Source organism: Haemaphysalis longicornis, unplaced genomic scaffold, assembly GCF_048455015.1.
Source record: "Haemaphysalis longicornis isolate Haplotype H1 unplaced genomic scaffold, Haemaphysalis longicornis Haplotype H1 scaffold_1, whole genome shotgun sequence".
NCBI classification, from domain to species: Eukaryota; Metazoa; Arthropoda; class Arachnida; order Ixodida; family Ixodidae; genus Haemaphysalis; species Haemaphysalis longicornis.
The window spans coordinates 98,915,875-98,937,694 of NW_027526203.1; the positions used below are offsets into that span (position 1 = coordinate 98,915,875).

At 52.7% G+C, this 21,820-nt stretch overlaps 1 protein-coding gene across 10 annotated transcripts in view; it reads right to left on the reverse strand.

Moving 5' to 3' along the window:
* LOC144178386 (uncharacterized) overlaps positions 1 to 21,820 on the reverse strand; it is a 201,449-nt gene that overhangs the window by 50,082 nt on the left and 129,547 nt on the right. For all 10 annotated transcript variants that reach the window (XM_077706261.1, XM_077706244.1, XM_077706236.1 and 7 more), the window contains 2 exons: positions 17,312 to 17,461; positions 16,427 to 16,558 (listed from right to left, as the gene is read on the reverse strand). In XM_077706261.1, the coding sequence (XP_077562387.1) occupies positions 16,427 to 16,558; positions 17,312 to 17,461 (282 nt within the window). The remainder of the gene's footprint in view (positions 1 to 16,426; positions 16,559 to 17,311; positions 17,462 to 21,820) is intronic.

The window sequence follows — 21,820 nt, forward strand, 5'->3', positions numbered from 1 at the left end:
GAGTAAGATAAAGAGGAGTGCCGACTGTGGCCCCAAAAAAATCATTGGCACGGGCCGATAATGTCCCCGCACCACCGGCCGCACAGCTTTCACTTTGCTCTCTTCCTCTGTCACAACGCTCTCGCCGTTGTGCCTTTGTACTGTTTGTATGTTGCTCTCCCTTTGCTCGCTGTACCCAGCGGCTTGTTTCCTTCCGCCGCGACATCTGCCTTCTAACATGTCAAACTGCGTGCGCTATCGAGACGCGCGCGGAAACCAAATCTTGGGGCGCTGCTGCAATGAGCGGTGGGGTAATCGCCCACCGCCACATATGTGACAATCGCTTACTCTTTATCAGGAAACGTTTAGTCAAAAGTAATCAAGGCAAGCTGACAAATATCGATCTAACCAAGCAAATCTAAGATGCAATAGTTCGACAACGATTTCTCAAAAAACCAAACAAGAAACGAGCTAGAGTAATATCGCACCCTACAACATGCACTCTAGGTTTATTCGGCTTACGGTACCGCGATGAAGCGCGAAAATCGCCCTTTTTTACCTAGCTCGCTACCCTGCCACGTGATTAACAATTTATGCTTCTTCTGCACACAAACAACCTTAACGAAGGTCGTCCGCAATCTATAGGCGTGCGCCAATGATGCATACATTTCCACTCAAGAAATTTGCGGCTGTAGCCTTGCAGTGAATATGGAAAGGCGCTGCCAGCGTGATTAGGCAACAAAGAATTCCGAACTCTATCTTTGTTTTAACCGGTGTCGTTACTAATGCCCAATGTTCGCTGTCACTGTACGGTCGTGTAATCTTGTCGATGCCACGTCAGCGGATAACGCCAGATGCATTGCTGAGCAACATGTTCTGATAACCTGGTTTGTGAAAATAAAATTTTTCTAGAATAAAGTGTCAAGCCGGATAATGACCTATATTCCGTCATATTCCGCTCGCGTATTTGAAAAATTAAATTCAATTGAAAAAAAAAAACTTAATTCACATTAAATTTGCTGCATGTGCTCACATCCACACCTCTCGCTATCTTACTGACGGCGGCATCGACGGAAGTCTGCCACCTGCATGTCGTATCTGCGTGTCGCAATTAACAGCTGGACAGCCAGTTAAGGGGTCGCAAGTGTTCACATGTTGGAGAGAGGGAGGGGCAAGTGCCGAGGAGCTGTGACACGGAAGCACTTCTCGAAGCAGCGTGCCCAGCCACGGTTGTTTCGGAAATACTCTCAACTAGGTAGTCCGAACCTGTGAAAGGAGCAGCTGTTCATGCAATTCAAATAGTTAAGGTGATCTGAACCGTATTGCTGCCTTCTGAAGCACCTAGCGCCAATCATCATTGTTCAAGCAGCACTCCGCGTTTTAAGTGTGTTCTAGAGCAAGGCGCAAGCTGCTTTCGACTATTTGGATGTAGTTTTCAGGAGCGCAGTGCACTATACAGTAGTGTGGTGTGCACTACGCATAATGCAATGCGCACTGTTGTATGCAGTTCCGAACAGAGAAGAAAAGAAGCTCGGTGCTAAGCCCCCGCGCGATACGAGCAGAGATACTGAAGCAATTCGGCATGTCAGCTAACTGGTTAGCATTCATACCGAGCTTGAGCCAGTAAGTATAGCTCACAAATGGCGAAAAAGTAGCGGGTACTTTTAAAACGCTGGTTGTCAGAACTAGTTAGCTTCTGTCAGCTTTTGTGATAAATGTAGAGACGCGCCCGGGTAGCACGGACGCTGCTAGCCGGGTCGAATGTGGGCGTGATGCCCGCGAAGAATGAACGACCAATGCGCAGTTCACAAAATGCAAAAAGCACCCCAAGGCCTTCATACAGAATGGGGGCGCCACCTCCCAATTACTCCAATCATCAGTCCTCTACATCCCTCCTTCCGGAGCTCTCAAAAACAAGTGCTACAAAACAGCACCACCAAGAAACAGTCCCTGCAGCAGTCTCACAAATCCAGTCTTTGAGGTGGCACCGCACACTGGCCGTATCGTGTGTAACGCTGGCCTGGCGATCCTGCAACAGGTGCAGGAGCTGGAGGGTCTGAAGTGTTACCAGTTGCTGCTGTAGTGTGTCGCGTCTCGACTAGATGGCGCCACGGCGACCATCATCATCAGTGGACTCGAGGCGCTCTAATAAAGCAAGCTCCCCGCCGGGGCGGGTTATGTTCCTGCTGGTAGCATCGTGTCTGTACGTGTCTCTCAAGGCTGCGTGCTCTGCCGGGGCGGTCCCTCGGCGTACCCGCTCGGCCACCCTCAACATGGTGTCAGAAGTGGCTTTAGTTCTTCGGTTCAATGCTCGTCCGTAGTTCAACGGTTCAACCAGTTCAACCCCGTACGCCCGTCACGAGACAACCGCCGCTGCCCCCGCCATGACTACCCCTGCCATCGCCGCCGCCGCCGCGCCGCAGCTGACTCAGCTACGCCCACCACCGCCCTTCGACTTCGACAACCCCGGCTCTTGGACTACGTGGCTGCTCCAATATGAGGATTACACTTTCGCCACGGGCCACTACACAGCACCGCCGGAGGTTCAGGTGCGTTCTATGCTCTACTGTATGGGTCCGCAAGCCCGCGTCGTACTCGCAACCACGCCGCTGGGTGACTCCGAGCTCAAAGACGTTGCCGCCGTCAAAAAAGCGTTTACCGACCATTTCATTCATCCGCCCAACGAGCTGTACGAAACGGCCTGCTTTCACCGCCGTGCTCAAGAACCGGGCGAAACTGCCGATGCCTTCTACACGGCTCTCCGCTCGATGGTAAAGCGCTGCAACTACGCGTCGCCGGAAGTCGAGGAAAGGCTCGTCCGCGACCGCTTCGTGGTCGGTTTGCTCGACCGTAACCTCTCGGATAAACTGTGCCGAAGTCCGAAGCTCACCTTGCAAGAGGCACTTACGCATGTCCGTCAACACGAAGACGCAGAAAACGAGCGCCGGGCCCGCGACTCGGCCGACTCGTCACCGCTTGCCGTCGACGCCGCCGCGCATGTTCGTAACGCGAAAGGAAAGCCTGGGTCACCAGACAGGCCCAACCAGAGAGGGTGCTTTTTCTGCGGACGTTCTTCGCACGAGCGTGCAGACTGTCCGGCTCAACAAGCAACTTGCAATTTCTGCAGCAAGAAAGGGCATTTCGAAACTGTCTGCATGAAGAAAAGAAGATGCAACTCCAAGCGCACTCGGTCTTCAGCAAGCTCCGTTGAGCTTCACGCGGTGGCAGAGAACCGCCCCAACGCCAAGTTCATCGAAGTACTCGTGAATGGCTCCCCACTGTCGTTCAAGGTGGACTCGGGAGCCGAAGTTTCGGTCGTACCAAGCTCATTTTCCGGAGTTCCGCCAAAACTTCAAGTTCCAGAAGGCGAGCTCAAAGGTCCCGGTAATCACACGTTGCCTGTCCTGGGTACATACCAAGCCACACTCACGTGGAAAGGCAAGTCCGTGGAGCACAAACTGTATGTTCTGGAATCCAAAACAGTTCCCTTGTTAGGCTTCCCTGCAATTTAGGCCCTGGGGGTATGCAAGTTCCTTGACCATGTCTCAGGCTCACAGGAGTCGTCCGGAGAGCTGCTCTTAGACCCTGGCCTTTTCGAGGGACTGGGGACATTGCCTGACGCCTACACAATCCGTTTGAAACCCGGGGCGACGCCCTTCTCACTAAGTGCCCCGAGACGTCTTCCTTTACCTCTCCATGAGCCCATCAAGAAAAAACTGGACAAGATGGAATCGGAAGGAGTGATCCGCCGCGTCGATGCTCCGACAGAGTGGTGTGCTGGACTGGTAGCTGTGCCAAAAGGTGATGGTGATTACAGGATCTGCGTAGATCTCTCTCAGCTTAACAAAGCCGTCCTTCGCGAACGCCACATGCTACCGACGGTGGAACAATGCCTAGGCTTGCTTGGAGAGGCCAAGTTTTTTTCTAAGCTTGATGCTAAGTCAAGTTTTCATCAAGTCATGCTGTCTCCACAGTCACAGCTGTACACAACGTTCATTACCCCGTTTGGTCGCTATTGCTTTCTGCGGCTGCCATTCGGCATCACATCGGCACCCGAGTATTTCCAGAAGCAAATGTCTCGGATACTAGAAGGCCAGACCGGCGTAGTGAACATGATTGACGACATCCTTGTCTTTGGCAAGACTCGTAAAGAGCATGACCAGCGCCTCCAGCAGGTCCTCGCACGGCTCTCCAAGGCAGGCATCACGCTCAACCGAGACAAATGTTCCTTCGGCACCAACAGTGTCAAGTTTCTAGGAGTCGTAGTGAGTGCCCACGGTATTTCACCCGACCCTGACAAGGTGGCAGCCATCAAGCGTCTGCCTGCTCCCGAAGACCTCTCTGGCGTTCGTCGTCTACTGGGACTCGTGAATCATGTGGGACGTTTCTTGCCGAATGTTTCAGACGTCACCGCACCTATTCGTGCCCTGCTTCAGAAGAACTCTGAATGGACATGGGGCCCATCGCAGCAGTCTGCTTTCGGGAAGCTAAAAGAACTGCTGTGCTCTGAACGGTGCGTTGCAGCTTACAACACCCTGTACAAGACAACGGTTTCAGCAGATGCAAGCTCCTTTGGCCTGGGGGCCGTGCTTCTGCAAGAGCAACCATCCGGAGAGCGTCGAGCAGTTTCCTTCGCTTCAAGGTCTCTCACGTCGGCAGAAACAAGATACAGCCAAACCGAAAAAGAAGCATTGGCAGCCAGCTGGGCTGTGCAGAGGTTCGACCAGTATGTCCGTGGTCTGGACTTCATCCTGGAGACCGACCATCAGCCCCTCGTTGCACTTTTAGGCAACATGGAAATCGACCTCTTGCCACCTAGAATCCAGCGCTTCCGTCTGAAGCTCATGAGCTACCAGTACAAGGTACTCTATGTACCCGGCAAACTCTTGGCTACAGCTGATACGCTCTCTCGAGCTCCTGTGGATGCTCCTTCGTTGCAGCAGGCCGACCAGGTCGAACTCTACGTGCAAGAACTCGTCCGCTCCCTTCCAGGTCTTGTCTCCACACGGTGGGACGACCTGCGCCAAGCCCAAGCATCTGACGGCGAGTGTGACCTTCTCGTGGAGTACTGTACTAAGGGTTGGCCCAGACAGTCTCGGTTGCCACTTCATCTGAAAAAGTATTGGCAGCACAGGGGAGACCTCACTGTGTGTGATGGTTTGCTCCTGAAGAACACTCGCATTGTCATCCCCACCTCTCTTCAGCGGTACATGCTGGAACTGCTCCATGAAGACCATCAAGGGATCAACCGCTGCAAGGCAGTGGCACGAGAGTCGGTATGGTGGCCTGACATCAACAGCCAAATTGAGAACACCGTCTCCAGCTGCCCCAAGTGTGCTGAGACTCGGGTCTAACGTCCAGAACCCATGATGGCTACAGTCACACCAAGTCTTCCTTGGGAGGAGGTGGGCGCCGACCTCTTCCACCTGAATGGCAGGGACTACATTCTTCTGGTTGACTACAGGTCCAGATTCCCTGAGGTCATCAGCCTTGGGTCAACATCAGCAGCAGCAGTAATCACAGCAATCAAGAGCGTTTTCGCCCGCCATGGTATCCCCAAGTTACTGCGCACAGACAATGGTCCTCAGTTTGCGGCCAGGGAATTCGGGGACTTTGCACTGGCCTACGGCTTCCATCACGTCACGAGCAGTCCTCGGTTCCCGCAGTCAAATGGGGAGGTGGAGCGAATGGTCCGCACTGTCAAAGACCTCCTAGGCAAGTCGGAAGACCCGTACCTGGCCCTGCTGGCCTACCGAGACACACCGGGCGTCAATGGACATAGCCCTGCACAGCTGTTAATGGGCAGACGCCTGCAAACTCGCATACCCAAATCGACAAACCAGCTGAAGCCAGGTTGGCCATCTTCGGTACAAGTGGACCAGCGGGATCGCGCTAACAGGCAAAGACAGGCGAAGGACTTCAACAGAAGACACGCTGCTCGTGAACTTCGTCTGCTTCAGCCAGGTGAACATGTTTGGGTCCGAGATATCAAGAGTCCAGCTGTCGTCTTGAGCCCAGCGCAGCGTCCGCGCTCGTATGTGGTAGAGACACCCAAAGGAGTGCTGCAGCGCAACCGCAGTCACCTTGTTCCTACTTCTCCCTCACCAGCAGTGGCCACCAGGAGTGAGCAAGCGTCCCCGTCTGCGTCACAGGGTGCGACACCACCAACTGTGCGGGAGCCCACTGCGCAGGTGTCACGGTTCGGTCGAACCATTCGCCAGCCAAGGAGGCTGGACTTGTGAGGGCTTCTGAAGCGGGACTTCTGAAGGGGGGATGTAGTGTGTCGCGTCTCGACTAGATGGCGCCACGGCGACCATCATCATCAGTGGACTCGAGGCGCTCTAATAAAGCAAGCTCCCCGCCGGGGCGGGTTATGTTCCTGCTGGTAGCATCGTGTCTGTACGTGTCTCTCAGGGCTGCGTGCTCTGCCGGGGCGGTCCCTCGGCGTACCCGCTCGGCCACCCTCAACAGCTGCCAGCTGTGGCCCGGGAGACGGCACTTGGATTGCAGATGTCGGGGCCGCAGGGTTGGGGCTTTCCATGTCAACTGAGGGGGCTGACTGAGGATTGCTGCAGGGCACAAGATGTCTACGATTTCGCACTAGTACGCCACTGGGCGTCTGGACCGGGACCTGAAGCGGGGCCTGAGCTGGTCTTAGGACTGTCGCCTTTGACCTCGTGTCACGCACCCATACTTCCTCTCCATCGTCGAGAGCACAAAGGTCATGCGCTGCGTGTCAGTTATTGTAGTCTCTCTGTTGTCTTCGTCTCTGGGCGGCATCTCTGTCATTTAATTCTTTCACCTGGGGCCAATCTGGAACAAGGCTTTGAGCCGTGGCTGGCACACGAGTTCGCAGAGAGCGTCCCATGAGCAGTTGAGCCGGGCTATAGGCATATAGGCATACAGGCTATATGGCCCTCGCTGGGGAAGGCACTGGTTGAGAGTCTTTCATTTCGGATAGACACAGCAGCACAAGATTTTTGAGAACACATAAGAAGAATCTTGAAAGGAGATTGGAACACTGTCACGGGTGCTCTAGGGGAAGAAGCTGGTGCAGACTCAACAAGGGCAAGTGCGTTTTTTCGTCAGTCAAGTTTCGCAGTCGCGCTCTGAGAAGACTTGGTTATAGACCAAGAAATGGAAGCCACCATCGATGAACTACACAAACCACAAAACAGGACCAGGACTGCTGGGAGTGGTCAAAAATGCAACACTGAGAAAGCCAGGGACGCTCTCCATGAGTGGATGCAAGCTCAAAGCCTCAGGAGCTGAACTCCGGCAAGAAGGAAAGCCCGCTGATGTGCAAGAGGAGGCACTGATGGGGCAACCGACCCTCAGCAGGTCACGACTGTAGAGGGCACTAAATGCCATTCATGCCATATATTGTTGTGACCAATAAAGGTGTGCGTCATTCGTTCTGCTAGCACTGCTCCAGGCTCCAGTCACTGGTGCTTGCGCGGCTATCGCAGCCATCAGCACACATTCCCCTACATGGTGTCAGAAGTGGGATAGCCGAGTACGGTCGCCACTCACTGCCGCTGCTAGTTTCGTGCGATGGCAAGCAAGTCGGAGGCCGCATTTGCTGGGATACCTGGACTACATCCGCCACCGAGCTTCGACTCCGCCGACCCAAGTGCGTGGCCTACCTGGACTGAGCAGTTCGAGGACTATGGCTTCGCTACAGGACTGCACCAAGCTACAGACGAGGTCCGGGTACGAACACTTCTTTACTGCAAGGGTACTCAGGCTCGACGCGTTCCAGCATCTTTGAACTTATCTGCCGAAGAAATTCAGGCATACAGAGTTGTGAAAAGCAAGTTCACTTCGTATTTCGTGCACCCTGAAAGTTATCGTTTTCACAAGCGGACGCAGCAAGCAGATGAAAGCGTGGATGCTTTTTATTCCGCATTGCGAAACATGGTAAAGAAATGCAACTACGGCTCAGCGTCCGTCGAGGACAGGCTCGTTCGGGATCGATTTATCGTTGGTTTGTTGGACAGCAGGTTATCGGAGCAGCTATGCCGCACACCCGACTTATCGCTTGACAAAGCGCTCATGCATGCGCGACTGCACGAAGATGCGGAACGAGAAAAACGGGAACACGAAACCCAGTTATCGGCACCAATCTCCGTTGATGCAGCAAAATACAGGCCAGCGCCAAGGCAGTCATGTAATCAAGCGCAAGGATCAAGGGAAACGCCCCCCGCCGCCGCGCACCGATCGTGTCATTTCTGCGGACGAGATGCGCATCCACAAGAATTTTGCCCCGCCAAAAGAGCCGTTTGCAAGTTTTGCAAAAAGAAAGGACATTTTGAAGCTGTTTGCTTAGCTAAACAACGTTCACAAAGCAGGCAGTCGCACGCTATCGAGATGCATGCCGTGAACACCAGTCGCAAGGCGAAAGCCAAGTTTGTTCGTGTTCAAGTGAACGATGTACCGCTCAAGTTCAAGGTTGACTCGGGAGCAGAAGTTACTGTTGTTCCAAGCACTTTTCCCGGGGTACCTTCGCAACTCGAAAAACCGGAGGGTCATTTCACTGGTCCAGGGAACCATCCCTTGAAGGTATCTGGCCAATTCACAGCTACTTTGGAGTGGAAGGGCCGCAGCTGCGTGCAGCCAGTGTACGTCATGCCTGCACAGACTACTCCTATTCTGGGCTACCCTGCTATCCTCGCATTGGGTGTCGTTAAGTTCATCGATGCCGCCGAGCGAGGTGAAAAACAAGCTGGCTCTGCAAGTGACTCAGCCCCGGGCCAGGATATCTTTGAAGGGCTAGGTACAGTAGGGGAGGAGTACACGATTCGACTCAAGCCAAATGCAAAACCATTCGCTCTCAGTGTACCTCGCAGAATTCCCATCCCTCTGTACAACACGGTAAAGCAGGAGCTGGACCAGATGGAAAGGCAAGGCGTTATAAGGCGCATTACGAAGCCGACACCACGGTGTGCCGGACTTGTCCCAGTACCGAAGGCATCGGGCGGATACCGAATATGCGTAGACCTAACGAAGCTTAACAAAGAGGTTCTCCGCAAAAGGCACGTGCTTCCAACGGTCGAATGGGTACTCGGGCAACTTGGAGACGCAAAAGTGTTCTCAAAACTCGACCCCACAGCAGGGTTTCACCAAGTGCGGTTGTCTCAAGAATGCCAAGAGTATACCACATTTGTCACACCATTCGGACGCAACTGCTACTGCTGTCTTCCTTTCGGACTGACTTCGGCACCAGAGTATTTTCAGCGTGAAATGGCTCGTATTTTGGAGGGACAGCAAAATGTCGTCAACATGATAGATGACATCCTCGTCTTCGGAAAAGAGCGTGAAGAGCATGACAAGCGACTTGCTGAGGTTCTTGAACTGCTGAGGAAAGCCGGCGTGAAGCTCAACAAGGCAAAATGCTGCTTTGGTCAAACCCGAGTGGAGTTTCTGGGTGTTGCCATAGACGGCAACGGTATTTCGCCAAGTCCCGGAAAATTCGAAGCACTGCGCAACTTGGAAGCACCAAACGACGTTGCCGGTGTCAGGCGCTTTCTCGGCATGGCCAATCATATCAGTCGCTTCCTGCCCAATCTTTCGCAGGTAACAGCCCCTATTCGCGCCTTGTTAGGCGAGCGAAATGCGTGGCAATGGGGACCGCCTCAGGAGGCTGCCTTTAACCAGGTAAAGGCAATGCTCACCTCAGACCTGTGCGTTGCGAAGTACCATCCTGCTCGCACTACCATCGTATCTTGCGACGCAAGCTCATTCGGTCTGGGAACTGTTCTTCTGCAGGAACAGCCATCGGGAGAGCAACGTGCTGTAGAATTTGCGTCCCGGTCACTAACAGAAGCGGAACAGTGCTACAGCCAAACAGAAAAAGAGGCGCTAGCTGTAGCATGGGCAGTGCACCGTTTTGACCAGTATGTTCGTGGCATGAACTTCACGGTAGAAACCGACCACCAGCTCCTGGTAACATTGCTGGGGAACGCAGACTTGGACACGATGCCCCCGCGCATTCAACGATTTCGCATCTAACTTATGCGCTACTAATTCCGCGTGGTCTACGTTCCGGGCAAACAACTGGCAACTACAGACACTCTTTCGAGGGCTCCGGAGGAGAAGCCATCAATCAGTCAAGTGGATGTCGTAGAACAGTTTCCAGATCTCCAAGTTGCTACCGTAACAGACACGAAGCTGGTCTCTGTTGATGATGTTCGCAGGCATCAAGAACTGGATGGTGAATGCAACTTGCTCGTCAAGTACTGCACCCAAGGCTGGCCTCGTCGAGATCGGCTTCCAGAACATGTCAAGAAGCACTGGAGTCATCGAGGTGATTTCTCTCTGCACAACGGCATACTGATGAAAGGTAATCGCTTTGTCATCCCGGCTTCACTGCAACAGGATACACTTGAACTTATCCATGAAGGCCACCAAGGAATTAACCGATGTCGCCTGAGAGCCCAGGATTCCGTGTGGTGGTACGGACTTTCGCAGCCGCTACGAGACAGAGTCAACCGCTGTAGACAGTGTGCCGTCACACGGGTGCAACGAAGCGAGCCGATGGTGGTGACCCAGACTCCAGAGCAACCATGGCAGGAGGTAGGCATAGACTTGCTTTCTTTCAAGGGACACGACTACATACTCGTAGTGGATTATCGTTCTCGCTACCCCGAAGTCATCTACTTGCGGAGCACGAGCTCTTGTGCAGTCATCGATGCGGTCAAAAGCATTTTCGCTCGTTTTGGCATTCCCGCAGTAGTGCGAAGCGATAATGAACCTCAGTTCGCATCGCATGCCTTCACAGCTTTTGCGAAATACAACGGCTTCCAGCACCTAACGTCAAGTCCAAGCTACCCGCAGTCAAACGGGGAAGTTGAAAGGATGGTGCGAACGATCACAGAATTGTTCACGAAAGCAGACGACCCTTTTCTGGCGTTCTTGTCGTACAGAGACACAGCAGGTGTCACCGGGTGCAGCCCAGCACAGCTGCTGATGGGAAGGAGCCTGCGAACCAGGCTTCCCAAGATGACAGAAAGTCTGGAACCGAAGTGGCCTGCACCGGACGAAGTCAAGTGCCAAGATGAAGAGGTGAGAAGGCGGCAGAAGAAAGACTTGGATCGCCGTCACGCCACCACCGTCCTTCCTCCGCTGCAGCCGGGAGATACAGTGTGGGTTCGAGACGTCAAGGCTACGGCGTGCGTTCTCAGCCCAGCTGCCAAGCCCCGTTCGTACGTCGTCGAAACACCCACCGCTGTGCTCTTGCGTAATAGGGTTCATCTGGTGCCCTATTCAGATCCAGCTACGCAGCCAGCTCGAAGTGACAACGGCGAGGAAAAAGATCGGAGCAAGGTAACACCCACCACGGCGACAGCAACACCAGGAGTGTCCGGTGAACGCGCAGTGCGAGTTACGAGGTTCGGGCGTCGGGTCAAGACTCCGAAAAGACTGGACTTGTGATGGGTTTTGTTTCGTATGTGCTGATCTCGGGGAAGAGATGTAGAGGGCGCTACATGCCATTCATGCCATATATTGTTGTGACAAATAAAGGTGTGCGTCATTCGTTCTGCTAGCACTGCTCCAGGCTTGTCACTGGTGCTTGCGTGGCCATCGCAGCCGTCAGCACACATTCCCCTACAACGACAACTCCCCTGGGACACGCAGCAGGGGTCATCTCCAAGAAAAGGCCGAGCAGAAAGCAGGCGCATAAGCTGACGAGTAAGGACAACTGCCACCTGAGGTTGGCCCCAAGAGAGCGCGGCAAGAAAATGCCCTGGTTACCCCGCACAATGAACGCAGTGCCGCGACCCGTTCATCGTGCATCTCCGAGATTGCTAGGTGCCGAGCAACTGACACTTCAGGGACCTGTTGTGGGAAAGAGCTGCCCAGGCACAACCTGCACTGCCCCTGTCAACAGCTGCTCGGGAGGAGTGCGGCCGGAGATTGCCAATGCCGCGAAAGAGCGGCCAGCAACACATGAAGCCAGGAAAACGCACCACAGACTCCGATACACACCACGAGAATGGGAGCAGAGGCTGGCGATTCCAACATGCGACTTCCCTCGATACATGCAGCCCCATGGCCTTGCTGAGCAGACCCCAGAAAAGATATTTTCAAACAGGTCCACATGCCGACTCCAATACTGGGATGTGCAAACAGGCACACCACTGCGAGGCTGGCTGGGCCCAACGGGAGCCACACCGATGGACGCGGGCGGCCCCCTTCCCTGCACCCCACCAACTGGCGCCGCAACGCCCCGCAGGCTGGCCTGCAGCGCCTATAGGCCGGTCAGAGCCAACCCTGCTTTCCACGCCAGGTTCAGGGGTGGCGAGTGCTGCACATTCTTGCCTTTTCGTGTCATGCTGACTCACGGTCCGCCTCGTGCCGTCATAAGGAGTGCTCAGTGGTGTGCCTCAGTTCCAGTGTGGCTTCGCGAAGACACCGAAAACGCAATCGCAGCAGCAAGCTGCCACCGAATCGAAGAAATCATATTTGGTCCGACTCGGACTGTTCGCTCACGTAAGGCACGGCAATCAGTCATGTCTCGCTTTACGTGCTTGCTCATCATCAGAAATGCAATGGAATAACACCTGCAAAAATGAGGTGGCGTGATGACTTAAAAGGGCACAAGAAGTCTCTGCAACCTGTTTTTCTCATTGAAAATTTCCACTATAGTCTAGTGTACTTATAACAATATCCAAGTGCCAAGGAAATCCCATCATTGTAACCGATAATTGTTATAAGTGGGTTGCACAATAAAAAGCTGAAACCAGGCTCAAAACATTTTATTCGCATGCAAGCAAAGTCGTACTATTACTTATTTGCAAAATGTAAGCTACAGTCGATCAGCTTCGTTTGCTGCACGCGAAGCTGGCGCACATATTTTAAGTGCAGGGCCCTTTAGGGGCTCGCCTTGTCGCCGTAGCTCGCTCGCTGGACCCAAGTAAAGCTACACAACATTCCGTCGTAACGGCTGTCATTGTGGCGTAACCAGGAGGCTTCGAAAGCCAAGCGGTTTATATACTCATAAGCGTTCGAAACTCGTGAACCGCTGGCGCTTGTCATACATCTCCCCGCTGCAGGTACATTTGAGGCAAAATATACAAATTAACTGGCAGTGCCCATGTTTATTTAGTTAGGAATGCTTATTGGGTTGGTTTTCCCGATAGTAAGCGAAAAAAAGTGTCAGTGCAACGCTCGCACGTGCAGGAGGAAAAGCAAGCACAAAAAGAAGAAAACTTCCAATGGTGCAGTTTCCGGCAGGGGGTGCGCGAGCACTGCGAAAGCAGGAAATCTGAATTTCATTTGGTGGTACAGTCGAATCACGCTACAACGAAATTGACGTGACGTGTGAAAAATTTCGTTGAAGCGAAAATTCCTTGAGGCGAAATCTGCCCCAACACACCACGGAAAGGCCAGAAAAATGGCCCCGCGCGTTTCCGCAACATTGGCAGCATAATACAATGTTTAGAAAAAGGAGTGACGCGCAATAACTCACGTTTATTCGGATAACAAACATACCAATGGCTATCTGTTTTTTCACCACCCAAAGAACGCGTTACGGAGGGGGGTGAAGATATGCAGGTGCAAAACGTATCGCTGTAGAACAAGGCGTGTCCATCGAGCTGATTACTTGCAGATAACTGCTAGGCCGTGGGAAGCCCCCCTCTCGCTTGTGGCAGGAGCAGTGCCGTTATCTTATCCTCCGACAGGGCACGGCAGCTACTGACCTTGGCAGGCAAGACGCGCGCGCTTGTATTTAACAGGACCGCGCGCTTGCGACTAAGATAGGATGACTAGGCTTCAAGACCAAACGCGCAAACATGATTTTCGCTCTTGGCTATGAAGAATGGTAGAAGGAAAACAGCAAGGACAGCTGCTCACAACGCATACATGACGGCACCGCGCCAGCAGCGGAGCACATTCATGCAATTTCAACTGGATACGGATTGGCTGTAGCTCTGGGGCTCCGCCTTGGTGAAGCGGGCTTGCGCCTCGTGTAAAGACGGCCAGCCACATCGTTATCACCATCAAGCAATGGCGTGCGCCTATGAGTTATTTTTTGTTTTGTTTTGGGTGGCGGTGTGGTCGCAACGCGCATTTTCTGTGAAACTAAGCGTCCTGAATGTATAAAAAGTTACAGATAGCTGGCGCTATGCTTATTTTATTGTCAAATAATTGTTCAAACCCAGCCCAAATCATCGAAAATTTCGTTGAAGCGAAAGCAAGCCCGACAAATGGTTCGTTGTGGCGAGGACTTCGTTGCATTGACTTCTATGGCTAGCTGACGGGGAATTGGAAATATTTCGTTGAAGCGGAAATTTCGTTGAAGCGGCGTTCGTTGTAGCGGGGTTCGACTGTATCAGTAAACGGACAACGGCGCCACAGCCCATTATGGCGAATCACTGCTCTGCACTTTCGACAGCTTTCACATGGAGCGGAACGGCTTTAATTTTTTGAAGAGCATCTGTAGGTGCTTCATCTAGCTGAGCAAAGGGTCCTTGGCGGAAATGAAGTCCCTGAGGAACTGCGTCATGCCTTGGGCCTCCTGCTGGGGAAACGTGTCGTCAAAGTCGTCACTGTCACCGCTGTCCGCAGCACGTATCTGCATAACGATCGCCTCTTCAGTGGGGCACTTGGACATTTCTAGAACATTGGCCCCGATGTCACTTCCACGGAAAAATGGAGGCAGCTGAAGAGGCACACAGGCAAATTCAAAGCAGCACGCATGGGACACAAGCGAACCACAGCGAACGTAGACGACCGCGCGAGCGAGCGGCATCTGGCGGCGTGAGTTGGCGAGCGGGCGCGGGGATGATGCCAAAGCAGTGGCGCCGGGAGGGGAAGGAAAACTGCTCTCTTCGCTGCCCGCTGGCTTTCTCGTCAGCAGCACAGCCAACTCGTTTTCTGAGGGTGGAAGGGACAACGGGAACGGCGCAGTCGGCACACACAGGCGGCAGCAGCTCGCATGTAAATTGGTGCGCACTGTAACCAGATTCAATCGCTATATCCGACATCCCGGCAGTGGAGCATCGTAATAAGCGGTTTATTGTACCATAGAACGCATACAAAAGTGGACGGTGCCATCATTGGGCATCGCTGTATCCGATATATTGTGATAAATGGTATCGTTATAAGGGGACTCGACTGTAGCTTGTAGTCACAAATACGATATGACAGGTTCATCCATGGAAGTTTGGGAAGAGGAGTCTTTTATAAACTGAAACGTAGTATGATGGTGGTCACCACACAGAACAACATGGCCAAAGAAACAGCCACCCCTTTCCCTGCCTCCTCCTTTTTGCGCTACCTTCTCCACTCGGCACTGAAAACGTGCGAGCATTATAACACTAATCCCCCCACTGAAGCGTCCAAACTTGCCTGCATACAAATGCACCCAAACTGCCCATTTTTTCATACTCCCATTTCCGCTGTAGGACATCTTTGCACAGCATTTTTTCTTTTTTGTTTTCTGAGCTCTTGTTGTCCAATTACACCATGCATGGCCAGAAAAATGACAGCACTGTCATGGGATTAGCAGAAATAACTCCACATTTTCTGCCCACAACAATTTCTTGATGCCAAAAGTGCGTATGAACTACGTCAAACAGACCGCAGAATTTGCTGGTGTGTCGACAGGGAACAATATACTGGAAAAAATTAAGTCAAGTTACATATTACATTCTTTTTTTAAATTGTTTAAATTATATCTGCTTAGAGAACTACATGTCTAGCAAACTATTTATTCATGTTTCAGCTTTGTATAATTGCTTTTTGAGATTATTTGTGCGTCAATTCTCAATGGCGCGTGATTTACAAAAAAATGATTGGGGTTCGGTGCAGAGTTCGTTCACATGAGTGATTGAGCTCATTACGCATGACATTTGGTGTGAACAGAGAGTGCTTCCAGCAAACAGCTTATAAAGACCATGAGGCCACGAATTGTGGAAGCCAAGTTTCCTGTGAGCTCACAAAGCACGTATGTAAACATAGCAGTTGCATCCTCCCCGTTCAAACATCAGCTGACACTTTTGCCTTCCGAAGGATGAGAGAATTTGAAACACTGAACGAACAAAAATGAATGTTAACCTTTCACTATTCCATTTATTATTCGCTCTAAATCGGTTTAAAGCTTTGATCACGTTTGTGCCGATCACCGTAGTAGCAGCCCGCAATCGTCGCTGCATTACTGCAAAGTAAATGGCAGATCTGAGACAAACAGATAGTTCTTTGGTAACATTTTTCGTTTCGCAAGGATATATAATTTCTTCTTTCCATAGTTACATGAACGAAGGTAAAACAGATACGATTCGCAGCACACGCGACACAAATACAAGAGCAGGTAGCAACGTTCACGGTTGTTGTGGCACTTGCGATGAGAGACACACCAAATAACACTTTGGTTCCTACTTGGTGTGCAGCAGGATGCCACACGTGGGCACCCCCACCACAAGGGGGAGTGGGAGGAGCTTACTGTTCAAACTGTTCCAGGACGTAGGTGACGCACCGCAGCGCCTCCAGCTGCACTGGCGTGTCGTACCGGAAGCCCCTGCGGGCCTGGAACGGGAAGCGGTACTCGACGCCCCTCTGGGCCGCCAGGAAGCCACTGCACCAAGAGAAGGCCCCATTTGCACGCTTCTTTCGAAAGGGCTCACCGGAAGGGCCACATCCGACCTTTCGAGCCAAGCTGTTGGATATTACTACGTGTCAAACGTCCATCCGCTCTTAATCGAGGCATGAGAATCTCATCCACTTCATTCAGGGCTTCCTGCGAGAAACAGCGCTATGTGGAATGCTCAAGCCGTTGCCTTGTCCAAGGCTAATTTTTTAGTTGACGGCACGTAGAGTTTTTCAGTGCAACTCTGCTTACACCTCCGGTTTTCTGCCTCATGGGGACGTAACACTTTCCCCCTAAAAATTCAAAACAAATTCTGATGTGCACAAAATGCACAGGGTGCACCAGGTCAACGTGCAAAGGCCACGGTGCTGTTGCATGCAATATTCAAGCGAGGCCTTGAGACTGCTAGAGTAACGGACAACGCAACGCTACAGGGTATCGGAGGGCTCAGGAAAAAGGAAAAAAAAACTGGGGGACTCTTTCTCGTCCCATCCCATGCCCTTTGTTTTGTGCACACGGCAAGCCAGAAAAAAGCAACAGTGCAAAATGTCCAAGTTTTACATGCACACCTCCAACTGCATCACAAAAAGTGGCAGGTGCAGGGAATGCCACCGGGAAAAATACAACAGGAACAAAAAAAAACCCCACAGCCTCAAACCTGCCAAAGCTGCAGTGCTCGGGCGCAAACGAGAGAGCGGCAAACCAGCCCCGGCAGAGCAGGCCCTTCCCCCGGCAACTCACCAGTAGTCGTTCACCACGTGCCACACGTCATCACAGAGCGCGACGACCTTTCCCAGGCCGGGGCCCCCGGACGGCTCCTGGGCCCCTGCGGCTCGCCCCAGGCCCACGGTGCGACGGGGCACAGCGCCGCCCTCAGCCACGGGGTCCGAGCTGCACAATGCCACCGGGAAGGCCTCTCAGGGGGAGTGTGTCGCCAGCTGCCCTCTTTCAAGCTGCCTCCCGTGTAATGACGACCCCATTCTTGCTCCTGGCAGTTGGCACACGTGAAAAAAACTTGGTCTCGCCCTTCCTCCGACAGGCCACTTAGATCAACAGGAGTCCTTCCCCTGTTCAGCAGAGAGCAGACCTGCCAAGGTGGCCCGTGAAGAAACACGTGCTACCAGTGCACGCCAGCCCTCAGCTCGCCTGCTTGGAGAGCAGCAAGAGGCAACCCGAAATATCTGCGCTGCATTATTCTCTGTATAAGGCCGCCTGACTTCCTGTTTTGGGCCTTTCACCAGCCAGGGCTTGTGTGGTCACCATGGTGATATGGTGACCCAGCCAATTTAGTATATGGGGGAATTTTTGGAGCAGAAGAAAAGAATACAGTTTCAGAGCAGCAAAATTGAAATTGTGGGCCATCTTTGGAGCTGTACAAGAGTACAGTTCTGCCGGGCAAGTCAGCGCATAGTTGCTCAATTACCACCGTGCTAACCCACAGCAAACATCTCAGCTTCAGCAGCCCACGCCTTTACTTCATCTTGGCTGGGGTGGCTTCAGACTGAAGCGTTCCGGCAAAGTGCTCTGGACTGCATAAACCCCCCTGGGCCCGACGCTTTCACCCGGTGGTCTTTTGGAAGCACCCCATGGACCACAGAATGATCAGTGCACGGTCCTCTCGTAATGAGTGCGCCGGCTTCATCGAACGAAACTAAGAAAATCAAGGGCCTTCTGCGAGGCTCGGAGGCTAAGACGCTGGGCCACTGAAGCAGCCCCCAGGAGAAGCGCTTGGTGCCACTAGAGCTACTAAATAAGCTGATCTAGTTGACACGAGTTAACCCGCACTGACGGCGCACAGCCTAGCTGAGCCGAGGGAGTGAATAGCGAGGCAGAGCACTGCACGGGCTCGGGCTGACCCGAAAGCCCAATCCCGGCCCAAGCACCATGGGCCTCGACACCATGGGCCCGGGCCGGGCTCACACTTGAGGGCCCGGCCGTTGGAAAAGCAATGTTCCGAGTTCATTTTTACGCGCTCCTTGATGTTAGTTGTACGCATTGTTTTAAAAACGTGTTTTGCTAGGTACACTGTACTGTACTGTCATTTTAATGGCATTTCATGAACTGTATCAAGACTTTATATTTTCAGGTATAACATACCAAAGATACGATTACAAGGAATGCCCTAACCTGGAGCTCTGCACCTATGCCCGTGTGTGTTACACATGTTTTAGACGTTGCATCCATTGAAATGCGGCTGCCGCGGCCGGGATTAAAAGTCGCTTGGCAGAGAAACACCACCGCTGAGCAACCACAGCAGGTAAAACATTTCAATGCACATGCATACTCCTGGATTCAAATGCCGAGCATAAAATTTCACCAATTCCAACTTCTGGGCGAGACAATCACGTGAAGTGGCCAAGAATCGGGTCATCCAAAGTCCTCATCCGAGCTATTTTTACGCCAATGTGACGTGAACTGCAGACGAGCCCACCATTCAGGCCCTGTGGCCTTGATGTACAGTACCAAGTACTAGTGCTGACGACTTGGGTTTGAGCCCCGGTGGTTTTTATTTATTGTTTACATTTTCTTTCTAAATCTAACTTTTTCCTAAACTCAAATCTACGCGTTGTTTTTGTTAACAATAGTGATTTGGTATGTTTTTGGTCTCTTTAGGTTTGGGGCGCAGCCAATGACGATATTTAATTACCAATCTGCATCACGCAAGCAGACATGCCACATGGGTGCTCTGTGCAGCGAAGCGTTCGGAAATACGCGGCCCAGGCCGGGCCCGGGCTTGAGACGACGGGCCTGGGCCGGACCCGGGCCAGGCTCACTTAAAGAGACACTGAAGTGATTTGTAAACATTGCGGGATAAGGAGTGCACATTGCAGTCTGTAGTCCCTAGGCCATGTTTCGACCACTCTGGGTGCGTTTACGCGAATTGACAGTAGAAAAATCATCTCGTAAATGCTGTCCTCCTCTCTGCATCCTCGCCCATTTTCTGTACCGTTTTCGTGTGACGTCAGGAGGAAACGACTTGGCTTGACTGCGCTACTGCACGGTTCGCCGACCTTCCGACAGTCAGTCGGCCCGGCGTCTAGTCTGCGGGCCGCCGACGGGTCGTCGCAATTCGTTCGCTCGGTTCAAACTAAGCCACAACACGTTTGTGAATGGAAGAATGTGCCTTTCTTGAGTTTGTTAGTTTGTACACTTTATCAAGCTCCAACTCCAGGTCACTCCATACATGCGCTGCACAAGTGCACATGCGACGCTTCGCTGACTGTTACGCTAGCAGGAAAATCTAAGGCCACTTGAAAGCAGGAGAAGAGTCAACGAAGTCAATATTGGTACTAAGGAAATAAAATCAACCGAAACTTATACCATACAGTGTAAAACTACGGTGCAGGAAGCACTTTTTTGCGCTGGGTGAACAAGCACAGCGGTCAAGAGCACGACTACACATCTGCGAACACTTTTCCGTCTAAGAAATGCAATTGCTAGACATGAATATTGTGGAAATTTGTTGACGCTTACTGCACTTACTAACATTGTGGACGCTTACTGCACGAGTGCTATACAACAAATACCGTAAAACTCCGAGCAAGCGCCCCCCCTCAGCAAGTCGGAATTACCGGCAAAGTGGAGGGGGGGGGGGGCGCTATCCCGGAACGGCACCGAAATTCAAGATGGCACAGCAAAAAAAAAAAAAAAAAAAAAAAAGTTCGCACCACTCTGCTGCCCCAGTCTTCGGGCGTGTAATGATCAGGAGTCCAACTAGTATCTCGCACCAGACCTACGACTCGCTCCGTTGCACGTTGCCACAATTGTATTTCCAACACAAAGACAAGACCACGAAATGAAAGACTGGCGAATAGTTCCCAGCACCCAACACACACAGACGGGCAGTTACGCCAAACACAAGTCTCTGGAGAATGTCCTCTCGGCGTCTCACCAAACCCCAGTCCCGGCTCGGATGTCAGCGTCGGTGACTGGCCGAGACTGCTGAGAAGTTGAGTTCCTCGGGCCTACGCCGCGAGGCAACCGGGCACCAGGGCTGTTTGAGCGCCCCTCCGGACGAAGGACGAGAGGTACGCCGTGCCTTCTCGCCGGCCTGGAGATCCAAGACGCCGGCCCGAACCACTGATCGGGCAGTTTCGGTTACCCGGTCCCCTCTTTCTTCCTCGTCTTCCTCCTCTTCCCACAGCCTGATCCAGCCATCTGACCGTCCTAGGGATTGGCCACACACGCTTTCCGTTCACCATACCACAGGGCGCCACGGCTTGATCTTGCTGCTGTTCGTCACTTTCGAAACCATCGAAAGACTCCTCAGAGTCTGTAGCAAAAAAAAGTTCGGCGCACTCGTCTTCCAGTCCACCCCGGTCGTCTGGCACCACGGCTCCGACAACTGCCAGCCCGCCGTGCAGGTCACCGTCCTCAGAGCCATCGAGTGCGTTTACAATGCCGCACCCCTTGAAGCAGCGCGCCACTGTTTCCTCCGGTACAGCAGCCCACGCCTCGGCAACAAAATCAAGGACCTGCTGCCGCGACGGCTTCTTAAAGTTGCCTTTTGGCGTTGTTTCGCCATCGCAGGGAGTTCGCGGAAGTCCGGAAGGCGCTTACTGCCTCCGCAGATTCCTCGGGTGTCCTCTGGCTCTCGTTCATAGCGCGGCGCATTGCAACGCCGAACCGCTGCTTCCACCTACTTATGTAGTGGCTGGAAGCTACAAAGTTACCCAACTGCATGCTGTTTGCTATTTTCACAGCCTCTTCAGACAGCAGCCGGTTACCAACGGCGCGTCCCGCGCTTCTTTCGCGCTCTAAGAACTCGAACAGCGCATCATCCACGTACTCGCTGAACACTGGGGCACTGTTGCTAAGCTTCCGTCGAAGTTTTGCTGCAGGAGATTGTCGAAATTCTTCACTCATTCCCGTATGCGCTTTAGGTCGAGCTTGAACTGTCGAGAGGTCTGGTGCACGTTTTAGATGCGACGCTAAGAGCATCTCTTGTCGGCGGCCCTGTCCTTCCTGCGTGCGTCCGTTGTTGTCCGCAGCCACTCTCTCCCTCTCCTCTCCGATAGCGAACACTCTCTTGCGAGGGGCATTGGATTGGATTCGATTGGCTTGGCTTGGATTTGGATTGGATTGGATTGGATTAAAGTGGATTGTGTTGGATTGTGTTGCGTCATAGCCGCGGCACTCTCTCTCTCCGCCGTCTCCTCTCCTTCGGGCGCGCTGCGCATATAACCCGTGTGCCGCACTCCGGCGGCCTTTCGGTCGATGGTTGCTCTCCGCTTGCGCTTGAACCCCCCT